The sequence below is a fragment of the Falco cherrug genome, chromosome 2 (genome assembly GCF_023634085.1).
Source record: "Falco cherrug isolate bFalChe1 chromosome 2, bFalChe1.pri, whole genome shotgun sequence".
Lineage (NCBI taxonomy): Eukaryota > Metazoa > Chordata > Aves > Falconiformes > Falconidae > Falco > Falco cherrug.
This window is the reverse complement of record NC_073698.1, coordinates 82,743,308-82,765,700: the sequence shown is the minus strand read 5'-3', so window position 1 is coordinate 82,765,700 and position 22,393 is coordinate 82,743,308. Positions and strand designations below refer to the sequence as shown.

General features: G+C 36.1%; 1 protein-coding gene across 2 annotated transcripts in view; it reads left to right on the top strand.

Annotated features, from left to right (window-relative positions):
* USP9X (ubiquitin specific peptidase 9 X-linked) overlaps positions 1–20,774 on the top strand; it is a 106,379-nt gene extending 85,605 nt beyond the window's left edge. For both annotated transcript variants that reach the window (XM_055702283.1, XM_055702282.1), the window contains exons 33-45: positions 436–609; positions 2,815–2,956; positions 3,132–3,882; positions 4,410–4,533; positions 5,923–6,148; positions 7,216–7,345; positions 10,542–10,727; positions 12,395–12,615; positions 13,696–13,784; positions 16,374–16,530; positions 16,982–17,194; positions 17,637–17,732; positions 19,175–20,774. In XM_055702283.1, coding sequence (XP_055558258.1) covers positions 436–609; positions 2,815–2,956; positions 3,132–3,882; positions 4,410–4,533; positions 5,923–6,148; positions 7,216–7,345; positions 10,542–10,727; positions 12,395–12,615; positions 13,696–13,784; positions 16,374–16,530; positions 16,982–17,194; positions 17,637–17,732; positions 19,175–19,309 — 2,644 coding nt within the window. In that variant the 3' untranslated portion in view covers positions 19,310–20,774. The remainder of the gene's footprint in view (positions 1–435; positions 610–2,814; positions 2,957–3,131; positions 3,883–4,409; positions 4,534–5,922; positions 6,149–7,215; positions 7,346–10,541; positions 10,728–12,394; positions 12,616–13,695; positions 13,785–16,373; positions 16,531–16,981; positions 17,195–17,636; positions 17,733–19,174) is intronic.
* The last annotated feature ends 1,619 nt before the right edge of the window (positions 20,775–22,393 follow it).

The following is a 22,393-nucleotide window of genomic DNA, read 5'->3' as shown; positions in this document are numbered from 1 at the left end:
GAAATTTAGTATTGATGTCTGTTCACTGGGCCACTGTGATAGGCAACAAAACTAATCATAGTAGAAGAAATTATACTGAAGTTAAGTGTAAATTAGCAGAAGTTCTGTAGCATTGTATCCATTATCTTACCTTTTCACCATTCTGTAGAAATCTGCTAATAAACCAAAGTTTACAGCATAATGGTTATTTTGAATTCTAGCAGTTCTTGACCTTGATATTGAGACTTTGAATTAAGTATGAATTTATACACAAAATTTGTTTTTACTCACCAGTAAGTGTCAGGGAAAGAGTAACAGGTGGTATATTACATCACAAAGCAACGAATAGTTTTGGTCAGTAAGAAAGGGATTAATAGCTTGAATAATATTTTTTTAGAGAAGAAATCATTAGAGAACAAACCAAAACATTTGACAAGAATGTGCTTTTGTTTTCAGACTTTGGGGTGAACCTGTAAATCTACGTGAGCAACATGATGCTTTAGAATTTTTTAATTCCTTGGTGGACAGTTTAGATGAAGCTTTAAAAGCTTTGGGCCATCCAGCAATGTTAAGTAAAGTTCTAGGAGGGTCCTTTGCTGATCAGAAGATTTGTCAAGGATGCCCACATCGGTGAGTGTTTTAAGGTTCTTCTTTCTTCCAGAAAACCCACCTGTGTTTGTATCTTTATAAAAGTAACTAAAGATTCAGAGTGGGGTTTTGTGTGGTTTTGGTGAGGGGCAGTTTAAAGCTAATGGAATTTGCTACCTTATCTTTTCTACAGTCTACTCTTAATATTAATTCATCTTCAGGTGCCTTGAAATGCTTGAGTATTATTATTTCTGCTTAGCAGATTGTATGTGAAGCATCATGTATTGATCAGGGGAGGAAAAGATACAGCTTTTTCATGTTAAAATAAGAACAACTTGGGGACCAAATGCAATGTATAAAATCTTAATACATGGCCAACATGTGTTGCTGTCTTCTGTCTTTCATGGTGTGTGGACACAGCTGACAGAAGTATGAATCTTTTAATTCCCACGAGCAAAACTCCATTCATACTCACTATGTAAGCTGTAATAAAGGGGAATGGTGTAGAAAGTTTATATTTTTCTTAAGATTTCTGCATATTTAATTAACTTAAAATGTGAATATTGAAGTTCAGCTTCATATAGGGTATGTAAAAAAATCCCCACCCACACCAAGTCAGACTGAAAGTCTGTAACCCACTGGTCTTGATGGTGGTGTTCAATGACAAATGCTTAGTGAAGGAATAGAACTAGACATTGTACAGTTGTACTTCTCTAGACTTTTTCTTTTATATCTCTTTTGAGGTGGATGATTAAAATCGTGTGCAAGATTCAAGATGACCTAATGATGGACTTTGTTCTTCTTCAACAATTGGCATTTTTATTATCATGTTAAATTTTATATGACTAACAGTTGGCCTTCTTACTGTTCACTACATCTTTCAGATCGTGTGCAATTCTTAAACAATATAGATTTTTCTGCACATTAAAATTGCAAATTATCTTTATTGTGAAAGTTGACCATTTACTGTTACCCTTCTGTTAGCAATTAAAATACAGGGAAAAACACTGATACAAACTTGATTGTGGTAATCTTTCAACTTCAGTTGAGCTCATGTGTGAATTAGAAGAACTTGTAAGTGGAACATCATAAGTTTCATGGGTTAAAATGTGTGACCAGAAGTAAGTTGAAATAGTGCAAGATAAAAGGAAAGCACTGGTTTTATTTGATATGCAATGGGTAATTAAATGGAAGATACAGATGTGAAGCAATGTGAGTTAACTTTCATTCCTGATATTATGTACTATCCTGAAGTATCACCTGTCTCTTTGGAACTCTACTGGATTTGCATAATGTACTTAATAAAAATGTTACTCTGATTATAGTTTAGAGAGGAGAAAACTGATGATAAACTATTGGATTGGGGTGTGACAGATTAACAGCCTTTCTAAATTTGTAAGTTACATAATAGATGAATGAATATTACTGTCTTGGTTGAAGTGTTTCTAAATATTAATTTATTCACTTTTATAAAACCCTTTGTATGCTTGATTGCATATCAGAGAAACAAACCCTGCAGGGTTATGTGGGAATAGATGCAACTTTTTAAATTTATTCATTACTTTATCTTTTAAAAAAAAAAAAATAATTGTTTCCAAGATGTCTTAACTGGTTGTTTCTTCAGCATTGCTGGTTCATTGCTAGGAATTTGTTTGAAGGTTATATCAGAACACAGTAAGTCAGTCAGTCATAAATATGCAAAGTGATTTTATGAAGACAGCTATTCAGATTTTTTTAGACAGAAAAATAAAAAGGCTTTTGTGTTTGGTTTTTTTTTTTTAGTTGGAATGTTTTGAACTGTTGTCTTTAGGTATGATAACAATATTTGTGTTTCAGTCTAATACCTGACAATAAAGGAAAAAGTACACTCACTACTCTGCTATCTGTGTTTCTCTACCAGCTTGAGTTAGCCAAGTCTGTTAGCTGCTTTAAAAACAAGATGTGCTAAAAGATTCAACTTCCACGATCTTTTCAGTGAACTTGAGACATACAAGTCGTTTCTATGATCTTCATAAAATAACTATAGTTAGTGCAGATCAAAAAATACAGTATGCTGACACTGTAACGTAATTGTAGGAAGACTGCAATATAAAAGAGTTCAGTTCTTTTTTTTACTGCTTAAGCCCTTTTGCCGGAAGTTGACATGAAATGCTGAGTAAAACTTTTGCCGTAGGGTGCTATGTAGCACCTGTGAAACAAGTTAAATATGTTCCTACCTTTCTTTTACATCTGTCTGTTCATTGGTAGGTACGAATGCGAGGAATCCTTCACAACTCTGAATGTAGATATAAGAAATCACCAAAACCTCCTTGATTCTTTGGAACAGTATGTCAAAGGAGACTTATTGGAAGGTGCAAATGCATATCATTGTGAAAAATGCAACAAAAAGGTAATGATTCCTTATATATAAATTTGTGTACAACTGTGATGTTATAGCCGTATTAAGTTCAGTCTTAGTTCATGTTCAGGGAGGCAAGTTACTCTTTTAATTACTGAATATGCTTTTTGGTAGGAGTGCATGAATGGAAACTGAATAGCTGATGACTGTTCATGTCTTCTTTCAGGTTGATACAGTGAAACGCTTGTTGATAAAGAAGTTGCCTCCAGTTCTTGCAATCCAGTTGAAACGATTTGACTATGACTGGGAAAGGGAATGTGCAATCAAGTTCAATGATTATTTTGAATTTCCACGAGAGCTGGACATGGAACCATACACGGTGGCAGGTGTAGCTAAATTGGAAGGAGATGATGTAAATCCGGAAAATCAGATAATACAAAATGAACAGTCTGAAAACGAACACTCTGGGAGCACAAAATACAGGCTTGTTGGTGTACTTGTACACAGTGGCCAGGCCAGTGGTGGACACTATTACTCTTATATTATCCAGAGGAATGGTGGAGATGGTGAGAAGAATCGATGGTACAAATTTGATGATGGGGATGTGACAGAGTGTAAAATGGATGATGATGAAGAAATGAAAAATCAGTGTTTTGGTGGAGAATACATGGGAGAAGTATTTGATCACATGATGAAGCGTATGTCCTACAGGCGCCAGAAGAGGTGGTGGAATGCCTATATTCTTTTTTATGAACGTATGGACACAATAGACAAAGATAATGAACTAATAAAATATATTTCAGAACTTGCTATCACCACTAAACCCCATCAGATTAAAATGCCATCAGCCATTGAACGAAGCGTACGGAAGCAGAACGTGCAGTTCATGCATAATCGTATGCAGTACAGCCTAGAATATTTCCAGTTCATAAAGAAGTTGCTTACTTGTAATAGTGTCTACTTAAATCCTCCTCCAGGTTAGTATGTTACTAAAATAATTACGGATTAGTTTCTTGCAAGAAGAGCTCTGATTTGTGTTGTCAAGTATTTGTCTAGCCAGTGAAAATTATGTGTACTCTGCTTTGAATACTCTTGTCTTTCTGGAATTCTGTGGTTAAACATCTCTTGTTGAGTTGTTCAGCAGTGATAACATGCCAGAATATTTGGCAAAAAATACTTTGATAATCAAATTATCAACGGTTATTCAACATATGTACTAAGTCATATTAAAATACTGAAGTTTGTGGGTTGTTCTGCTGAAGACAGTTCACAAAGGTAAGATGCTATATTTCTAAAAATCAAACATACGTTAGTCTCAGTGTACCTGTCTTAAAGCTTATATTTTTGAATGACACGTTGTAGAAGCTAGAGGCTGTTTTGATCAAGTTTCTTGTTAAAATTGGAACACAATGTCAAGACAAAACAGTAATCTGGAATAAGTTAAATTTTTGAAAGTAAATTGCTTTTACTTTGTCTACATATGAGTATTTTGATTTTTCTTTAGGACAAGATCATCTGTTGCCTGAAGCAGAAGAAATAACTATGATTAGTATTCAGCTTGCTGCTAGATTTCTCTTCACCACAGGATTTCATACAAAGAAAATAGTCCGTGGCCCTGCTAGTGATTGGTATCTTGTCTTTTATCAACAGTTACAGTTTTGGAAGTTTGTCTGTCAAAAGATCCCAGTTATATACATATGACAGTAAAAGGTGGTAGTGGTCTGTCCTTTTTTTCCTCCTTCCTCCAAATACGTGGTCAAGGCGCACATGAAAGCGGGGGGAAATTTGAACAGAAAATACTGGGAAGAAACTGAGCCTTAAAATAAGCTAGTGAGCTGAACAGCTTCAAAGTTCATTTTCAAACAGACCTTAAATCTACCTTTTGTCTGTCTTTTAAAAAGAACAAAGGAGTAGAATCTATTGCTAGTGCAAAACTAATAGGTTATGTATTACAAGTAATTCAGAATGGTTTGTTCGTGGTTTGAGTAGTTTTAAACAAAGGTTCTTTCAACCTGTTTTTGCAGCTTATATTTGTATTCTGTTTCTGAAATACATATATATAGTCATCTAGACTCTTAGCAGAGCTTTATGTACATTGCTGTGAGGCCTGTAATTCAAATCTGTAGTATAACAACAACACAATCTTACTCATAGCACCACAGCATTTTAGTCTTTAAGCTAGGTTATTCTGTTTTGGGGAGGGGAGTGTGGGTACCTGCTGGTAGAACTAGAGAGAAAATACAGCATTCATGATGACCAGTAGTTTACCAGCTACTTGTGAGTAGTTGTGTAATACATGGCAGGTACGTACAAGTTTTTCTCCAACAGCAGCTTTCAGAGTAGCCAAGTTACTCCTGTTATTTTAAGAGATCAAGAGGAGTTCAAATATTGCTGTGGGAAGGAGGACAGAGTCACATAAGACCCTCTCCGGAACAGATATTTTACTGTTTGGATGGTTGGTTTGTGGATTTTTTTTTTTAGATCTGTAAGTGGGAATGTAAATTCCTGATAGGTTACATACTTAGTTACTTGTCTTAGACACAGCTCGTGAAATCCACCTCACTGCTCCACTCCCCCCAAGTCCCAGTACAAAGGGAATGATAGCTGCCACTTTAGGACCTGCTTTGGGTAGTAAGTTTGAGAATTAGGGGATGTAATCCTGTCTTAGTTCTTACAGGTGATAGAAGTAAAAAGCTACAGTTAAATGTTAAATTTTAAATCAAAGTATCTTTTTTATATGTGATTGCTAGTAACAGAGAGTATTGCTCTAGAAACTGCCCACGGTAGAGGGGTTGGAACTTGATGATCTTTAAGGCCCCTTCAAATGCTAACCACTCTGTGATTCTACTGTGTAACTACACTTTATCTGATTTGTAAGCATTTTATGAGCAAAAATGTTTGGGGGGATCACCTTTAACATGTATTTTCTTCAAATTCTGTAAAAGAATGTGTCTGCCAGAATTCATTAATGTCTGCGTTTGGTCATAATTTCTCAGTTGTATCATTTTCTGTTTCAGGTATGATGCATTATGCATCCTTCTTCGTCACAGCAAGAATGTACGCTTTTGGTTTGCACACAATGTCCTTTTTAATGTTTCAAACCGTTTCTCTGAATATCTTTTGGAATGCCCTAGTGCAGAAGTGAGGGGTGCATTTGCAAAACTTATAGTATTTATTGCACATTTTTCATTGCAAGATGGACCATGTCCTTCACCTTTTGCCTCTCCTGGACCTTCCAGTCAGGTATTTAATTTTCTAACAAAATCCTTTTGAAACTTATTCTTACTTATTCATTGTAAGTATTTAATGTAAAGTAAATTCTGGAGTAGGTGCATCAGTGTTGACAGGAAAGCTGTACAGTTCATTTTGCGCTACATAACATGATGTAACTCAACCAGTTTTTGTGAGGAGTTAGTGGTTCGGTTTCCCCTCGCTTCTAAGTCTTTGTGAAGACTGAGTTGAGCTGTGAGTGAGATCTGCAAAATAAAAGCAGTGGCTTATTATAAAGTAACTGTGTAGGGGAATGGGACCCTTAGTTTTCCATTTGGAATTTAAAAAATAGACAAAAAGCCATACAAAAAGCATGAAAGCATGCAAGAGTTACCCGTGATTTCTTCCCCTATATCCTGCAACATTGATGTTGTCAAAAATGTAACTTTTGCACAGAAGTACACAATGAATTGCCTAGTTTTATACACCTAGAACTGACAAACAAAAAAGGCAAAATCTTAATGTCATATTTATCATAACAAATGTGGGTTTGGACTGTATTAAAATTTAAAAGATCAACTTTTTTGAACCTTTGCTTTGTCGTGTTTTTTATGTCTGCAGTAAGATACTTTTAGTTTGTATGGTTTCACTTCTCAGAATCTTTTCACTACTGTATCCAGTCAAAGAACTTGTATTTAGTTAGTTACATATGTTTTGACAGTGTATTTTTCATGAGGTGTTTGAGATACACCTGTAGAGGTGATTTGGTTGTCTGTCTTAGTCTATGAAGCTCACAGCAGAACTGCATGTGCTTTTCTGAGCATTTAAGCCTAGCCGCTGTTGGAGAAAAAATAGAGTTAAAAACTTCTAGATTTGCATAATTTCTTGTACTTGCGTGGTATTTAGTGATGGGAGGCTTACTCCCTATATGTCTGTCTGTGTCTTTCTGTGAGATACAGAAGACTAACCAGCTGCTGGTATTTTGAAGCTTGTATGAATCCTATACCTTTTAGCTAGTTCTGTTTTCTGCCATAGTAGAAAGTATAAACTAAATAAAGATTTGATAGTTCAACCACTAATATTAGAACTTTTTTTTATAGGCTTATGATAACTTAAGTTTAAGTGATCACTTGCTGAGAGCGGTACTAAATCTTCTAAGAAGGGAAGTATCTGAACATGGACGCCATTTGCAGCAGTATTTCAATCTGTTTGTGATGTATGCTAATCTAGGTAAGAAAATTACACTTTTACTGGTGACACTAATGAACTGGGTTTTAACAGCTGTCCAGTTACACAGGTAACCGTAGGAGAATCCCGGTTTTTAGCCTTAGACAGATTATTATCATTAAATATATAAATGCTCTATAGAGCATCTGTATTCCTTCAGTTCGGAGTCTGAGGCTTTAGTCTTCCATCCTTGGAAGATCAACACAAGGAGCTTGAAGCAGTAAGACTGTGTCCTTCTGGGAGGCTGTGGGGGTGGAAAAATGGCAAGAGAGATGATGCTTTGTTCAGGGCTCATTTGCAGGGAGGTCATGAGACCAAAGAAGCATGTGGGGTTGTTAACTGGTTTGAGCCTGAAAAAGTTGATGAAGATAAAAGTTCAAAAATGAGAGAGGTGCATGATTTTCCTTTATGGAAATGTTGATATAGTTGTGCTTTGTCTGTATACTCTGACTATGCGCTTTCAGTATTAATTTCTCTTAAGTTCACTTTTGAAGTTCATAGCTATGAATGCAAAACACTGGTTCTGTATCTGTCTTCCCTTGAAAGACTCTGCGAGGCTGAGGAAATAGCTCAGTCTGTATGTATTCTGAGACATCACTGCTTGCCAGAGTGCTTTCACCATAGACATCATATGAGGTAAAAAGAATGCAAGAATTTGGAAATTAGACTATAAATTTAATCAGATGTTGTAGTTCCTCCAAGATAAACAGGCAAAAAAGCCAGTGTTTTTGCAGTATAGGAAGGCTTAAGTAAAGTTATCCCAGGTTTGAGACGGCGATTCTTGTCATAAAGATCGGTCCCCTAAATTTTCTGATGAAAGATTAAATTTGAGATTGTGATCACAAATGAACGTTTATTTTTAGCATCCTACTAGTCTTGCATTCAACATCTACGTGTATTTGCAGGTGTTATGCTTAAGACACATTATACGTATGCTATAATGTAAGATTGAGGTGGTGGTGGACATGAAATACTGGCTGTGGCACTTCCAGCATCACCACTTTCTCTTCAGCATCTTATTTGTATTCAGCATTTTGAAAATAGAAATAAGTATAGATTTATAAAAATCTATATAATCTATATAAAAACTTGTATTAAATTCTGGATTATGTATCTCTCCATAGAAGGTCACTAGCCTGTATACTAAGAATAGAATAAAACAGTGCTAATAGTATCTGAAGCAAGTATTCCAAACAAAAATCATTTTTGCAATTAATGGGAACAGGACTGATCTCAGGTTCAAATGAACAGCTGTAATCATGCTTTCTCTTAATATTACCAGCATGTTGAAAATCAATTGATGTTTGATTGAATAAACTGTTTCTCAGGTAGGTTAATCCATTGCTGCTTTATATATTTGCCCTGGGGAAGAGCAATTAAGAGTAATAAAATGCAAGTCAAGTGAATAAAGGTTTATTTTTACACTCTCAGATTGATGAGGGTAGTCACAGGTCTGTATCTAGTTTGTATCTACATTTTTACAGTTATTAGGGTCATCTTCTTCTGTTGGGGGACCATTTCTATTTCACATGTGGTAGCCTACGTGACAAAGCATCTATCTCTACAGCAAGTTCTAAACCAGATACAATATTCTTCCGTAGTGGTAGTCTATTACACTCTCCCTTTTACTGTAATACAAGATATTTTCATCCTTTTATGTAAAGTAGTGTTAAGTTAGGAGATCCAGTTCCCTTGGAATTTTTACAAAATGCCCATAATACCGAGCAGCTCAGTGATAGCTGGTTATCAGCTCATGCAGGCAAGTTATAAATGTGAGCTTCTGTTAAGGTCTTTGTGGCTAAAATGTTAAGCAAACGTATCAGTCCAAATGGAGTTATTTCACTATTTCCACATAGAACACACACACAGAGTTCTGGAAGCTTTCATGTGGGTAGGCAGTTTTAAAGGAATGTAATGTCCTATCTGTAAAACTAATTTAGGCAGTTGTGTTAATTTAATTTCACCTGTAACGTATGTTGCTTTCATGTACTTTGTCTATGAAATCATTATCTGTCAGGCAGGGTTCTGTCATGACCCCCAGAGTGGACTTAATTTCATTATAGAGAGATGCAATTCTCCTGCTCTAACTTACCTCTTCTTCTTTACTACCTTTTTGTAGTCAGTCAGTGCAGTTGAAGCCTCTGACTAGGAAAGCACTCAGAAGTCAGATGGGAAAGCGTAACTAAAGTTTATTTGTGGGTCTGACCATTACCAGTCTACCCTGCAAAGATAAACATGGAAATATTAAGCAGTTGTGCTTGTCGTTGCTGTTACCTGAAGGCTTCTGCATGCATGTAGTCATTCAGCAAAAGCCACAGTACGTCATTCCTGCAGCACCCCAAGTTCTGTGAGAAAGATTAAACTGTCTGATATTTTGAGAAATCATATTGTTCGCATCAAAGCAAGTGAGAAATCAGTTCTACAAAGGATGTAACTACAAAACTATCTGATATAATGAGAAAGATACTATAAAGAGCTCTAATAAGGTGCTATCTGGATTCCACCTTATCAGGACGATGGTAGGTAAGGTCCAGTTTGTATTTCCAAATCAGAAAAAACTTAGAAATAAATGAAAAATCATGACTTTTAACCAAACTGAGAAGAAGAGTAGAAGATCAAAAGGGGCATACCAAATTTTTACTGGTAAGTACTTGTACAGTATTTGCAAGGTATTCTTGCAGTGAAACTAGCTGTGTGTTTGGATTTTTTGTTTGGGTTTGGAGACTTTCTCATTTTGCTTGTTGGGGTTTTTTTTAATTGATTTTATCACTCTTACTAAGCTTATTTCATAGTATGGCACAGTTGGAAATGTCTTAAATTTGTAATTTGTATATCTAGGATGTAGTGGGAAAAAAATGAAATACACTGTGGGGGTGTTCATCCTGTCCTGGGCATGACAATGAAAAGATTAATTCTTTGTCCAAAAGACTTCTCTGAGGCTTTGCTGTTAACACAGATGTTAGTTACTTAAGTGCTAATGAGCGCTGTTAAGAAATTGTAGTCATTTATAACTCCGCTTCAATGTGATTTTTCAACTGAACATAATTTTCTTCTGCATCGTTACTGATTTGATTATTCTTTTTCCTCAGAAAGTATAAATGATGGTTTTAATAAAACCCAGCAACTGAAAAGTTATCAATCATGTAAACAGTAGTTATTTTTCTTTTTTTTTTTCCTTCCTGCCCTGCCACCCATGAAGGTGTAGCAGAGAAGACACAACTTCTGAAACTAAATGTTCCTGCAACCTTCATGCTTGTGGCTCTGGATGAGGGTCCAGGTCCTCCAATTAAATACCAGTATGCTGAACTGGGGAAGCTATACACTGTTGTGTCGCAACTGATCCGTTGTTGCAATGTGTCATCGCGGATGCAGTCTTCTATCAATGGTATCGTGAATTTTAAGTTTTCCTTTGGTTGGTTGAATATACCAGTAAATGTCTCTTGTGCATATTTAGCTTTATGTGTGAAATGGATTAGCTGGAAAAATGTTTCTTTTATGTTTAGCAGCTCCTTTTGTTTAAAAGACGGAAATCTTGGTCATAAGCAAAGTTGGTTTGCTATACTGAAAAGCACCAGACAGAAATCTGTTCTGTATTTTATGTGTCTTGGCTTATTCCTTAAAACAACTGAGTAGTAAAGTAGTAGTTTGTTGATCACAGAATAGTAATGATTTTGGAAAGTCTAAAGCTCATTGTAAAGAGTTGCATAAAGATCTTTTGATTCAGAGTAGGCAATAAAAGATTACTTTCATGTTACAAGTACAGAAGTAATCTGTACAGGAAACAAAAGCAGGCTTTGAAATAGCTAATACTGCTTATCAGTAAAGAGGTCTTGCATTGTTGTGGATAGCTCTTGAAAACGATTTGGTGCTTGTTCACAGTCAGGATGACAAACAGAAGCCAGCACTTTATAAAAGAACCAGTTAGAAATCGGTGAACCACAGAGTAAATAATTAATATCTCCAGTAGTTCAATACAGTGCAGTTATTTTTGAGAAATAGTGTCAGAATATTGGGCTACATGGACTTCGTAGCCTGTATATGTACACGTTCTGTTAAGCGTATTTTAGCACACCTAATCGGGAATCTGTAGAGAAGCTATTTAATGGCAGACTCACTACAGCTTGATGATATAGCCAGGCTATAAAGTCAATAGGCTAAATGTGCTATAGTAAGATTAATGAACTGAAAATTTTACTGTGCTGTAATAAGCTTCAGAACCATTTGGCCATTTTGATTTTGTTTTGTTTCCAGCTCATTATTACATGCTTAGACTGAAAATTTTTTCTGCCTATGAAAAATAATTGTATATTCACCGCATTCATAATGTACTAAAAAAAAATTACTGTGTACAAACATTACTTTTGACTACTAATTACGATTACTATTTGCAGAGTAAAGTTGTTTCTTGCTTTAGCATATTAAACTAGGAAGGTTGTCCCTTGGACTTCTGGGCATCTTCAGACAACTCAAAACACTGCTAAATTTAGAAACGTCAGGAGAAAATCAACAATCTTTCCATATACAAAATGAAGCTTAATAAATAAGAGACATTAGTTTTTATTCTTTCAAGAGTTACTTCTGTCTGCACTCTAGAGGTTCAGACATGATTGTTCTGACATAGTTATTCCTCTGAACCCTTTCCAGTTGCCTGGTGAAGTAAATAGACCTTGTGTCCCAAAACTTTATATAGATTTGGGCTGTGTTACGCAAGCAGTGAAGCAGACAGATTCAGGAGATGAAGAGGATTTCACTGAATAAACTCTCAGTAATTTCTTTTCTTGCATATGAATGTGTCTCCAGCTGTTCAGCTTTGATTGTCACTGCATCATCTGAGAGGGAGAAGTAGCTCTCTCAGGCAACCAACCGTCAGGCTTCATACAACTTCAGAAAGCTTAGTTATTTCATACCATAGTGTTTTTCAAAGAAAATCAGCTGTTGGGGTTGGGTTTTTCTCCATCTAGTGTTTCTTGATGTTACACCAATTTATGTTTTGTTCTGTCTGCACTGAAAGTACTTCAGTACCTTTTCATCTGTAATAACTGTTTGTTCTAGGTAATCCCCCGCTTGCCAACCCTTATGGTGATCCTAATTTATCTCAGCCTATAATGGCACTTCAGCAGAACGTAGCAGACATTTTGTTTGTGAGAACTAGTTATGTGAAGAAAATTATTGAAGATTGCAGCAACTCTGAAGAGACCATCAAGTTGCTTCGTTTCTGCTGTTGGGAGAATCCTCAGTTTTCTTCCACTGTCCTCAGTGAACTTCTTTGGCAGGTAAAAATAAAAAGTGAGGAGAAAGATGGGAATATAAATGTGTATGATGTAAGATTATATATGTATATATAGGAATGTTGTATTAAATACTGAACAGGTGTCTGATAGACTTTCCTTAAGATGGCATTCTCTGTCAGTATTTATGTTCACAGGTCTATACATCGTGTTGAGTACTATGAGAAGTCCTTTTATGAGTTTAGGAAAGCAGTCAACCTTTTATGAGTTAGAAACAGTATGTTAAGGATGGAAAATAAGACTGAGGTGGTCTTTATGTATTGCAGGAGCATTCCTAAAGCTTTTCTGTCATTATCCATAAAAGAGCTGCTTGTGTTGCATGGAAGGCTAGAATCATTTCCCAGGATCTCCCCTGTATTTCTTTTGAATATGTTCATAAGGTTCTTTTTTACAAGTCTGCAGAACGTACTTGGCTTCAGGCTCAGGAAAGAATCTTTGGGACTGTCTTGTTTTTCCTTTCTAATTTCTGTAAGGTTAGTCTAATTTCTGTAAGGTTTTTCCAGTCCAAATAATTTTTTTTACTTCCATTATCTCATCTTTATATTCACCCTTTTGGGTATTTTTCCATGTAAACATAACATATTTCTGTGTCCTTTTGTTTGGCGCTTGAAAGAGAATCATAATAAAAATCACTTTAGCCGTGTATTTTACACTTAAGGATAACCTTTGAAAATAAACTTTGAACATATTGCCTAAAAGTAGCAATATCAGTGAAAAATATCATTTTGTAGTTTTGCTTTTCTAAACACATTTTTTAAGGTAGCTTCTTTAGCATCTCATGCTTATGGCTTCGGATGAGTTGTGTTAGAAAATCATGAGGAGACACTTTGCCCTTTACAAAATCTACTATATTTAAAAATAAAACAAAAACCCAAAAAACCCACACACACCCCAAAAACCCTGAGACAATCAGCTTGTTTGTTTTAAAGTATGCATTTTATCTTGAAATATCCTAGAAATTACGGTAAACTTCGCTTCAGATGAATTGTGTTCTTGCACTGCACCATCTAATCTGCATGCTTCAAGGAATGCTTTCTTACATTCTCTGCTTTTTTACTTTTTAAGGTTGCTTATTCATACACGTATGAGCTTCGACCTTATTTGGATCTGCTTCTGCAGATCCTGTTAATTGAGGACTCTTGGCAAACTCACAGGTTAGTATTTACCTGTCTTTTTATAATTCAAGATTATTGTGCTTTGTACAGCTTGTTTCTGCAGTGGATCTGTTGCTAATCCTTTCAAGAGGTTTGTTTTAAATATATATTAAATCAAAATACAGAAATAAAGCCCTTCCCCCCCCCCCTTTTATCTCAATTTTTGTGATAAATTAAAATTTCTTCACCTTGAATTTCCTTTTTATGGAGAAATTTGTTACTTAGTCCTAAACCCCAAAGGTATTTCACATAGAAGAGAATGTGCCATTTAGCTAAACTCATTGATACTTGTTGTGAGATGCATTCATTCTTGGAAACATCTCATTCAAGAGGGTCCAGCAATAGTCTGGTCTTACTAAAAAGCATGTCAGTCATAGTGATGCCAAGACATGCATGAAGTGTAAACTTGGGAGAAAAACATACTTCATACATAAATACTCTCTACATCTTCACATTTGAAGATAATTTTAACTTTAATATATTAAAACATTAAGTTTCAAACCTAATTTTGGTATGTCTAAAGAATAAGGCTTTTGAAGCAGAGATTAAAAAAATGTAATTATTGCAATTACTGTTTGCAAGAATAGTCAATCTTTCAGAAGTTTTGTATAGAAGTAGTAGTAGGTGAGGTAACAGAAAGGTTGTCAGCGTGCTACCTGTCAGTATTTCAAAATCTCAGTTTCATAAGTGAATATAGGTAGTATCAGATTTACTAAAAAATTTGTGACCATGTGTCATACAACATTGAAAATACTTTCAGTAAGAGCACAGTTGCCATGTGCAGCAAAGGTATTGGAGTGAACTCGTGTACTTAACCTGTAGAAGTAGACTGCGCTCTTAGGATTTTATCAGTTGGCTAGCCTTACTTTAGAAGATGACTCTTAAAAGAAGATGGTGGTTTGGCTTAACTGTGCTGCAAAACACGAAGACTGAGTTGGAGGGATTTCTTCATTTTCTTTACAGAAATTACAGCTTAGGTAAGGGACGAGAATACCCTTTATACATAGGCTTTTCGGTTTTGCATATATATGTATATGTAACACACATGTAATGCAGTTTGTTTGTATTTTCTTCCTGATAAACAAATACTTCCAGAAGATGTCTTTAAGTCCACAGAACACTGGAGGATGGGCATACATTACTAGATGTAAAGTAATAAGTTTTAGGGTGGAAGCGCAGGTGAGACATAATAGAAGTGGTTGTTTGCGATGGTGCTATGTTGGGAAAAATGGGTGTGAAGGAGGCTGAATGTTGTAGTATGGCTTTCACTGTAACTGGAGACGTACATCACTGCATATTCAAGATTGCAGTCTCAGGAATAGCAGTGTTTGTTGGAGTTGTGTTGGGCTTCAGCAGAGGGGTATTAAGTAGCAGCTGTCATCCGCTGATTTCTTGCTGCCAGTTCCGGCAGTAGCTTGAAGTACTGGTCTCTGTCCTGTTCTTGTTTGCTGTGATAAACATAAGAGGTTTAGTGATCTTTGTTGTCTCGTTCAAAAAAACCCACTGAAAAAACCAAACCAAACAAAAAAAGAAAACAAACAACAAATAACGTAACTGTCCATAGTAAATGATATTATCTTCTAACTCTTAGAAAACAAACACCTGGTCTTAGGCAGCATGCATCCTTCAGTGCTCCTTGTATTCTTGTACTGTGAGATGGCTGCTGCTGTTCCTTGACATCAGACCTGCTCTCAGAAACGTCTCTTGATTTGACAAGTTCCAATGCCAAGTTTGGGATAATAGTGTACAAGTACTATTAAGTTAAATCAGCTGAAGTAAAAGCTCATCATCACTTTACAGATGGAGTCTAGGTTGCTGGTGGCCTGGAGTCTATTCACTGACCGTTGCCAGGGCTACGAGGAAAGAGGGCAGCTGCTTTTCTTACAGCGAGTGTAGCTCTTCAAGTGTAGGTTCTGGGCTGCCCTCTGACTTTTTTTCAAAGCCAAAAGTATGTCAGTTCTCAATCCTTGCACAGTTTCAGGGTGACAGTTAATTCCTCTACTCCTTGTTCAAGAGCAGAAGGCACAGAAAGTAGGCTTAGTTCCAGGGAGTGCCCAAGTCCCTTAGGCCCATGCACAAATACGTACTATTTGTGCCTCTTCAGAGGAACTGCATCTAAAAGACACTATCTTTGAGAAGCATAACTGTAACGTAAGTAACCCTTCTGCTGAGGATTTAACTGTTATGGTTCTGTAAGGACCTGTTGGGCTGACAGGTCTGTTTTGTAAATGCAGCTGATTTTTAAAAATCAGTAACAAAAATTGACCAGTTGAAGTTGATTGCTGTGATTAGAATAATCATACTTGTATGTTATGTATCTTGTTCAGAGTTTAAATATTACCATTGTTTAAATATTTTAATGTTAATACTTAAATACTTACAATATTTAAATATTATGTTATATATGTGATGTGTAAAGTTAGCTTTGTGATTTTAAAAAACCCTCTTTACTAAAACCAGAAGTCAGAATATGAGCTATCCCTTTTATAATTACATTGTAAGTGAAGCCCTAATTCAGATACTAAAACTTGTAACACAGAGTTTTGGGTTGTGTGTTTTTTGGGGTTTGTTTGTTTGTTTGTTTTTTAGGATTCACAATGCACTTAAGGGAATCCCGGATGACAGGGATGGACTTTTTGACACCATTCAGCGCTCTAAGAATCATTATCAGAAGAGAGCTTACCAGTGTATAAAGTGCATGGTAGCTCTCTTCAGCAACTGTCCTGTAGCCTACCAGATCCTTCAGGTGATAATGTTAATTCTGTTTCTTGTTGCTTTTTTACCCAGTTCTGTGTTGCAAAAACAAAACAAAACCACAACACAAAAAACCAAAACACACAAAAAAACCCACAACACAAAAGACCCCACACCTTTATTCAGTTTTCGTCATCTAGATGAAATTACAGCTTCCACATACAACTCATTTGAACCTTCCTTTATCAGAAGGTCAGTGTATGGGACTGAGAGAGCAATTTGGTTAAACTTGTACTCATGATTCTGTGATACAGCTGCAAATCCACAGACTTAATTTCAAATCTGAAGTTTTATTTCTGCAAAAAAGGATATGTTGTAGAGTCTTTTAAGCATCAGCATGTGTTATTGTTTGTTCACTGATAGCTGATGCATAGGAAGGGAAAAGTATTTCTATTTTGAAGAATAAAGAAAATAATTTTGAATTGTTAATTTTCCATCTGCAGAGCAATGGAGATTTGAAAAGAAAATGGACCTGGGCAGTAGAATGGCTTGGAGACGAGCTTGAGCGTAGACCATACACTGGCAATCCCCAGTACACCTATAATAATTGGTCTCCACCAATACAAAGCAATGAAACATCAAATGGCTACTTCCTAGAGAGATCACACAGTGCTAGAATGACTCTTGCAAAAGCTTGTGAACTCTGCCCAGAGGAGGTACAGTATTAATACGTATGGTAAAAAATGGAGTAAAGTGCTTCTGTGATTAACCTTAGCAATAGTCTCTGGTCATTATAGAGGTAACACGTTTTGTAAGTATTTTATAAATACAGATTTCTATTTTTGTTGGCTTCAGTTACATACTCCTGTGCATTTTTCCACTTTATTACTGTTTCTGTAGACATCTCTTCACTGAAAGAATTAGCAGTATAGAATTGAAACTGACCATTTAAAGTAGATTATGAATGGGTCTGCTTTTCCAGTAATACGTTGATAGTGGGAATTTTTATGTAGTACAGTACAAGCTGTGGGTGACATGATGGGGTGGGATTTTTCTCCAAGCATGTCTGAAACAATCACTTGCATGTAGGATTGGTTCTAGATAGAATCATCATAATATGTTTTACCTAAGTAAATTAAATGTTTTTTCAAACTTCAGGAACCAGATGATCCTGATGCCCCAGATGAGCACGAGTCTTCTCCACCTGAAGATGCTCCACTATATCCCCATTCGCCTGGTTCCCAGTACCAACAGGTAAAAGCTTAGAGATGAACCGTTTATTCAGGTTAGCTTTTGGGCTTTTTAGCAGTTATGGTAACTTAAATTATAGGCATTTAGCCAGAAGCATGTTACTATCAAATATCATACTTGGAGGAATAAAGGTAAACCTGCATTTTGCCAGGAACAGTTTCACCATCCGTTTCAGGTGAGAATTTTAATGTTTCCAGATCAGGAATTAATCATCCACAGAAAGAGTAGGGGACAGATGTCATCAGTCTAGTGCATACTGAATTTGATTCTGTCATATTTGTTGACATTGATAATATTTTTTTGGATTTCTAGTTTTTAAATACAGAATCAAGCCTCGAGGCCTGGATTTTAGTCTGAGTAACTGGAAGGTTTTCAGAAAAACGCAGATAGCTTTGTTACATCTGATTTGTGCTATGAACACTTACCTTTAAAGCTGAAGTATATGTAAAATCTAAATCTGTTTTTATGTTATGTGGCCGCTTTTGGAAATATTTTTCAGTGGAAAAGCCATTTCTGAAAGAAATCATAACCAGTTTTTTTATTGAATGGAGTAAATTAGTAGATCCCCCACTTAGTTGCCATTTTTTGTTCCAATTAATTTTATATATTCCAAATCGGCTAATTTAATTTCCTTTCCTGCCCAAACCCATTTTCCCCTCCATTTTGCTTTCCTTACTTGCCGTTCTCAGCAGAGCAGTTGGTAAGTCATGCAGATTTTCCCACTCCTTTCTGAGCTCCTGAGTTCAGACACATACTGTAACCTCACCGTTATCCGTGTGATGTGTTCACTTTCTTGCAAGAGATGGCATTTCTCACTAACACACACAATCGTCATATTCCTAGTTTCTCCACAGTTGGTTAAGCTCTGCAAAACTACAGCTAAATGAGATGTTTTCATTTGCCAGGTGACTTTTTAAATAGGGGCAGAGCACCTGCAGAAAACTACTGGTCTAGATTTCATTCAGTTCTGTAATATTAAAGTTTTCTCTCTTAAAAATTGAAGTATGCTTCATTAATACAGGTATGCTTTTTACATCATCTTGGGGAAAAAAAATTCACGCTAGTTGAATCTTGACAGTAACGTGCACAGTTTAATGTCCGCAGCACACAGGCAGCCTCTTTTGTCTCCTTTTTTTCTTTCTTGCTGCTTTTGCTTTGCATGTAACTGTTTTTCTAAAGCTGAGATTACGATTTCGTCTAATCCTTTTATCCTTACAACTTGAAAGTTTATTTACCTTCTGTTTAAATTAAAAAGGTAAGTGCAAGATTTGATTCGGAGGAATGAAGAAACTGTGATGTGTGTTCATATGGATGTTACTACACGAGAGGTTCACTGTACTTGAGGATGCTTTTTTCGATAGTCTGAATGTAAAGGAGGGGGAAAACAAGTCAGGAAACAGCCCCCAGGTTTAACGTCCCTGTAAAATGTTTATGCTTTATTACAGAATAACCACGTGCATGGACAGCCATATACAGGCCCAGCAGCACATCATATGAACAACCCTCAGCGAACTGGCCAACGAGCACAAGAAAATTATGAAGGCAGTGAAGAAGTTTCCCCGCCTCAGACAAAAGATTAGTGAAATGCACATAATCAATTAACTTGCTCCATCAAGACTGTGCACCCAGGCCTTACAGTCCAACCTTTCTCTGTGTCTGGCTAATATTTAAAACTAGAAAAACTATTCCTAATCAACATGGAGTGGAGAGTCTATTCACTGTCTTATCTGCAGAAAATTGCTGTCAATATATAACCCGCCTGCAGTGGAAAGTGTATAGTGTTTTGTAATAAATGGCCTGATGCTAATGTGTAAATGGCAAAGGTGTATATAGTATATTAATGTTTGACTGTTAATTCTTGAGCAAGAAACATTTTTTTTGTCTTGATGAGACTCACAGATCTACAAAAACAAAAAAATAATTTCTTGATATATCTGCTGCGCTCTGCAACCAGTGTTGCCTGCCTCATGGCAGTCGGATCAACTCCTTTATGAAAAAGCCTGTCCATGTCAACCACAAAAATAGTTTCATGTTAATTCTTTGCCACTGGAGTCGATTTTACTATGAGCAACGTAATGGCTGGTAACCTTTTAATTATTTGGTTGATGTGGAAAATTGGTGATGTAACATTGTTTCTAGATCTTTTTTCATTGCCTTTTTCATTCTGGTATTAGGTTAATCACTTTGAAGCTATAGTTATGCTGTAACATTTAGCATGGCTTCACACCAAGTTAGTGTAGCCAATGAGGGGGAAAAAAAAACCACCAACAACCAAGGTAACAGCAGTTGTCCCAATGTGACAACTGTCTTGCTCAGAACTTTTTCTTCTTACACCTAGACTATAAAATGGGGAGGGAAAATGTGACAAACAAGTGGGTTTCAGTTTCACATATGTTCCTCACTTCTGATGTTTGACAGTTCTGTCTCTGGGTGGGGTAAAGAACACTTAGTTTTCAGTAATAGGAATTAAAAAGATTTAAAACAAATATGCAAAAATTTGCTATGCCAGGATGCCTGGAGCATAATAGACTGTATTTGGTGTGCTTGTTTTGTTTCTTTGGTAGAGCTTATTAGATAAACTTCTAACACTTTCCTTCTACTGCATCCCAGTGAAGTGGAAGTCAACAAAATCACAGAGTACTTGTGAGTGCCACTGCACCAAGTTAACTTGCTGGTTTTCTGCTCGTTCACAGTTCTACTTGAAAGCGAGAATTGTCTTAGCTCTTTATCCATTATACAGGAAATCTTAACATTAGAAGCAGGGTTTAATTATAAAAGAAACTACTGGTTAGTCAAATACAATTCTGAGGTATCTCTATTCCAGAATAAACATTTGTTTAAAGACTTAAAGAAACGCATCAGTAAATACTGTATTTAAATGAAAATTGGTAACTTGAATGTGTGTAATTTTTTTGGAACCTGTTTAAAAACCAAATACCCCTGCAAAACAGATACAGCCCACCCTATACTATTTAAATATTTTGCTGTTTTATTTTATAGAAATTATTTTGCTGAATTCACAAATAGAATTTGATTTAAGAAGAATGTTTTGTCCTGTGGTGTGTGTTGTTTTTTGGTTCTTTTTGTTTTTGTTTTTTGGTGGTTTTTTTTTTTAACGGACTGCACAGAAAGGTGAATTCTGTGCAGTGGCACTATGCTGAATTCTGGAACAACAGTCACATTGAGATTCTGTGCACAAAAAAATTTGGCCCTTAAGAATAAAATAATCAGGACAATTACACTGTAAAAGTTTCTTAATGTGATTTATCTTGTACTTTTTGTATGTTTTTATATATATATATTTAATGAGCACAAGCTTGATGGTGTTTTTTACAAATGAGTTGATAGAAACAAAGCTGCTTATCAAAGGTCTGTAATTTTGAAATTAACAAAGGAAAATTTGGTCATAAATGCATTCTTACTCATTTCGTGTATTAAGGAAGGGACGCAGAAGATTTTTGAATATGCTGTGTAGTAGTGATCAACTTCTATGCTTCCACATTTTCCCTAGTGCTCAAGTTCAATTCAGACTTTTTCATATTTTTTTAGTAATACCATTTTACCTGGACTTAGTAATTTTGGATAAAGTGTTCCCATTTACGTTTGGGAATGCCTGTTGGCGGTTTTAACTCAAAAGGTCTATCCTGAGTAGTGAAGTTGAAATACTTCTTATTTGAGATAGCTTGTTTATCAATTACTGGTCCAGAGGCGATTATTACATATTTTTTACTCTATAGGTAAAATATACGATGTGCTAGTTCAGCCTTGCCAAATGTGTTTGCTTTTCATTGTGCAATGATTGTAGAGACATGTCAAACCTGTGACACTTAGGGCTGTGACCCTTCAGTCATGCACACCCGTATCCCTGAGCTGAGGATGGCTGCAGTGGCGGCGGTTTTTCAGGTGGCAGGTTGAGAATATTGTGCATCTTTGTGACTTTGGAGAAGGGCAGCCTCTATTGTGTGTTGCAGCTGCTGCTTTTAAACGAATAGCTACCATAAAAGGTGCAATGCTTTCTTCACTCTGGGCAAAACATTTTTGAATTGTACTTAAATATGGTACAAGCAAGAAGTTTAATACGCATGTTGCAGTCACAGCATTTTGGCAGTGGTCGTTTTCAGGCGATACACAGTACCTCATTGTTGATGGCACACTTTAAAATAGTAGTTCTCAAAGTGCCTAAAGATTTATTTCCCCCATCGCTAATTTCAGTCCTGTTTTCTGTTCAGAAGTTACTAGGGAATCTCTGGTCTTCCGTAAAGTGAGCTAATAAATAGTAAAGCAATTACTCGTGTTCCTGAGAACATCAGGATCTAATGTCAAATAGAAACTGGAAATTCACAGGTGATGTTACAGGGTGGTTAATGTGCAGTTTGACCTAGGGGGAAATCCATAACCTTGCTACACAATTTCCCCCATTGTACATTTGGATTGTGGTTGTTTAGTGACTAAAATAAGTTTTTTAACACTTGCTACTGTTAGTGTTAAAAAAATCAGTACAGCCATATATAAAAGGAATTCAGTTACTACTTGTACCGGTAAATGTACTAAGTTGCAGTCACAGAGTTGTCAGAGTTGGTCGCCATTGACAACAATGGGATTGCACAGGGTTCAGTCTGAGCTTGCTTGCCATGCAGCACCTGATTTTGTGGGGATGCACAAGC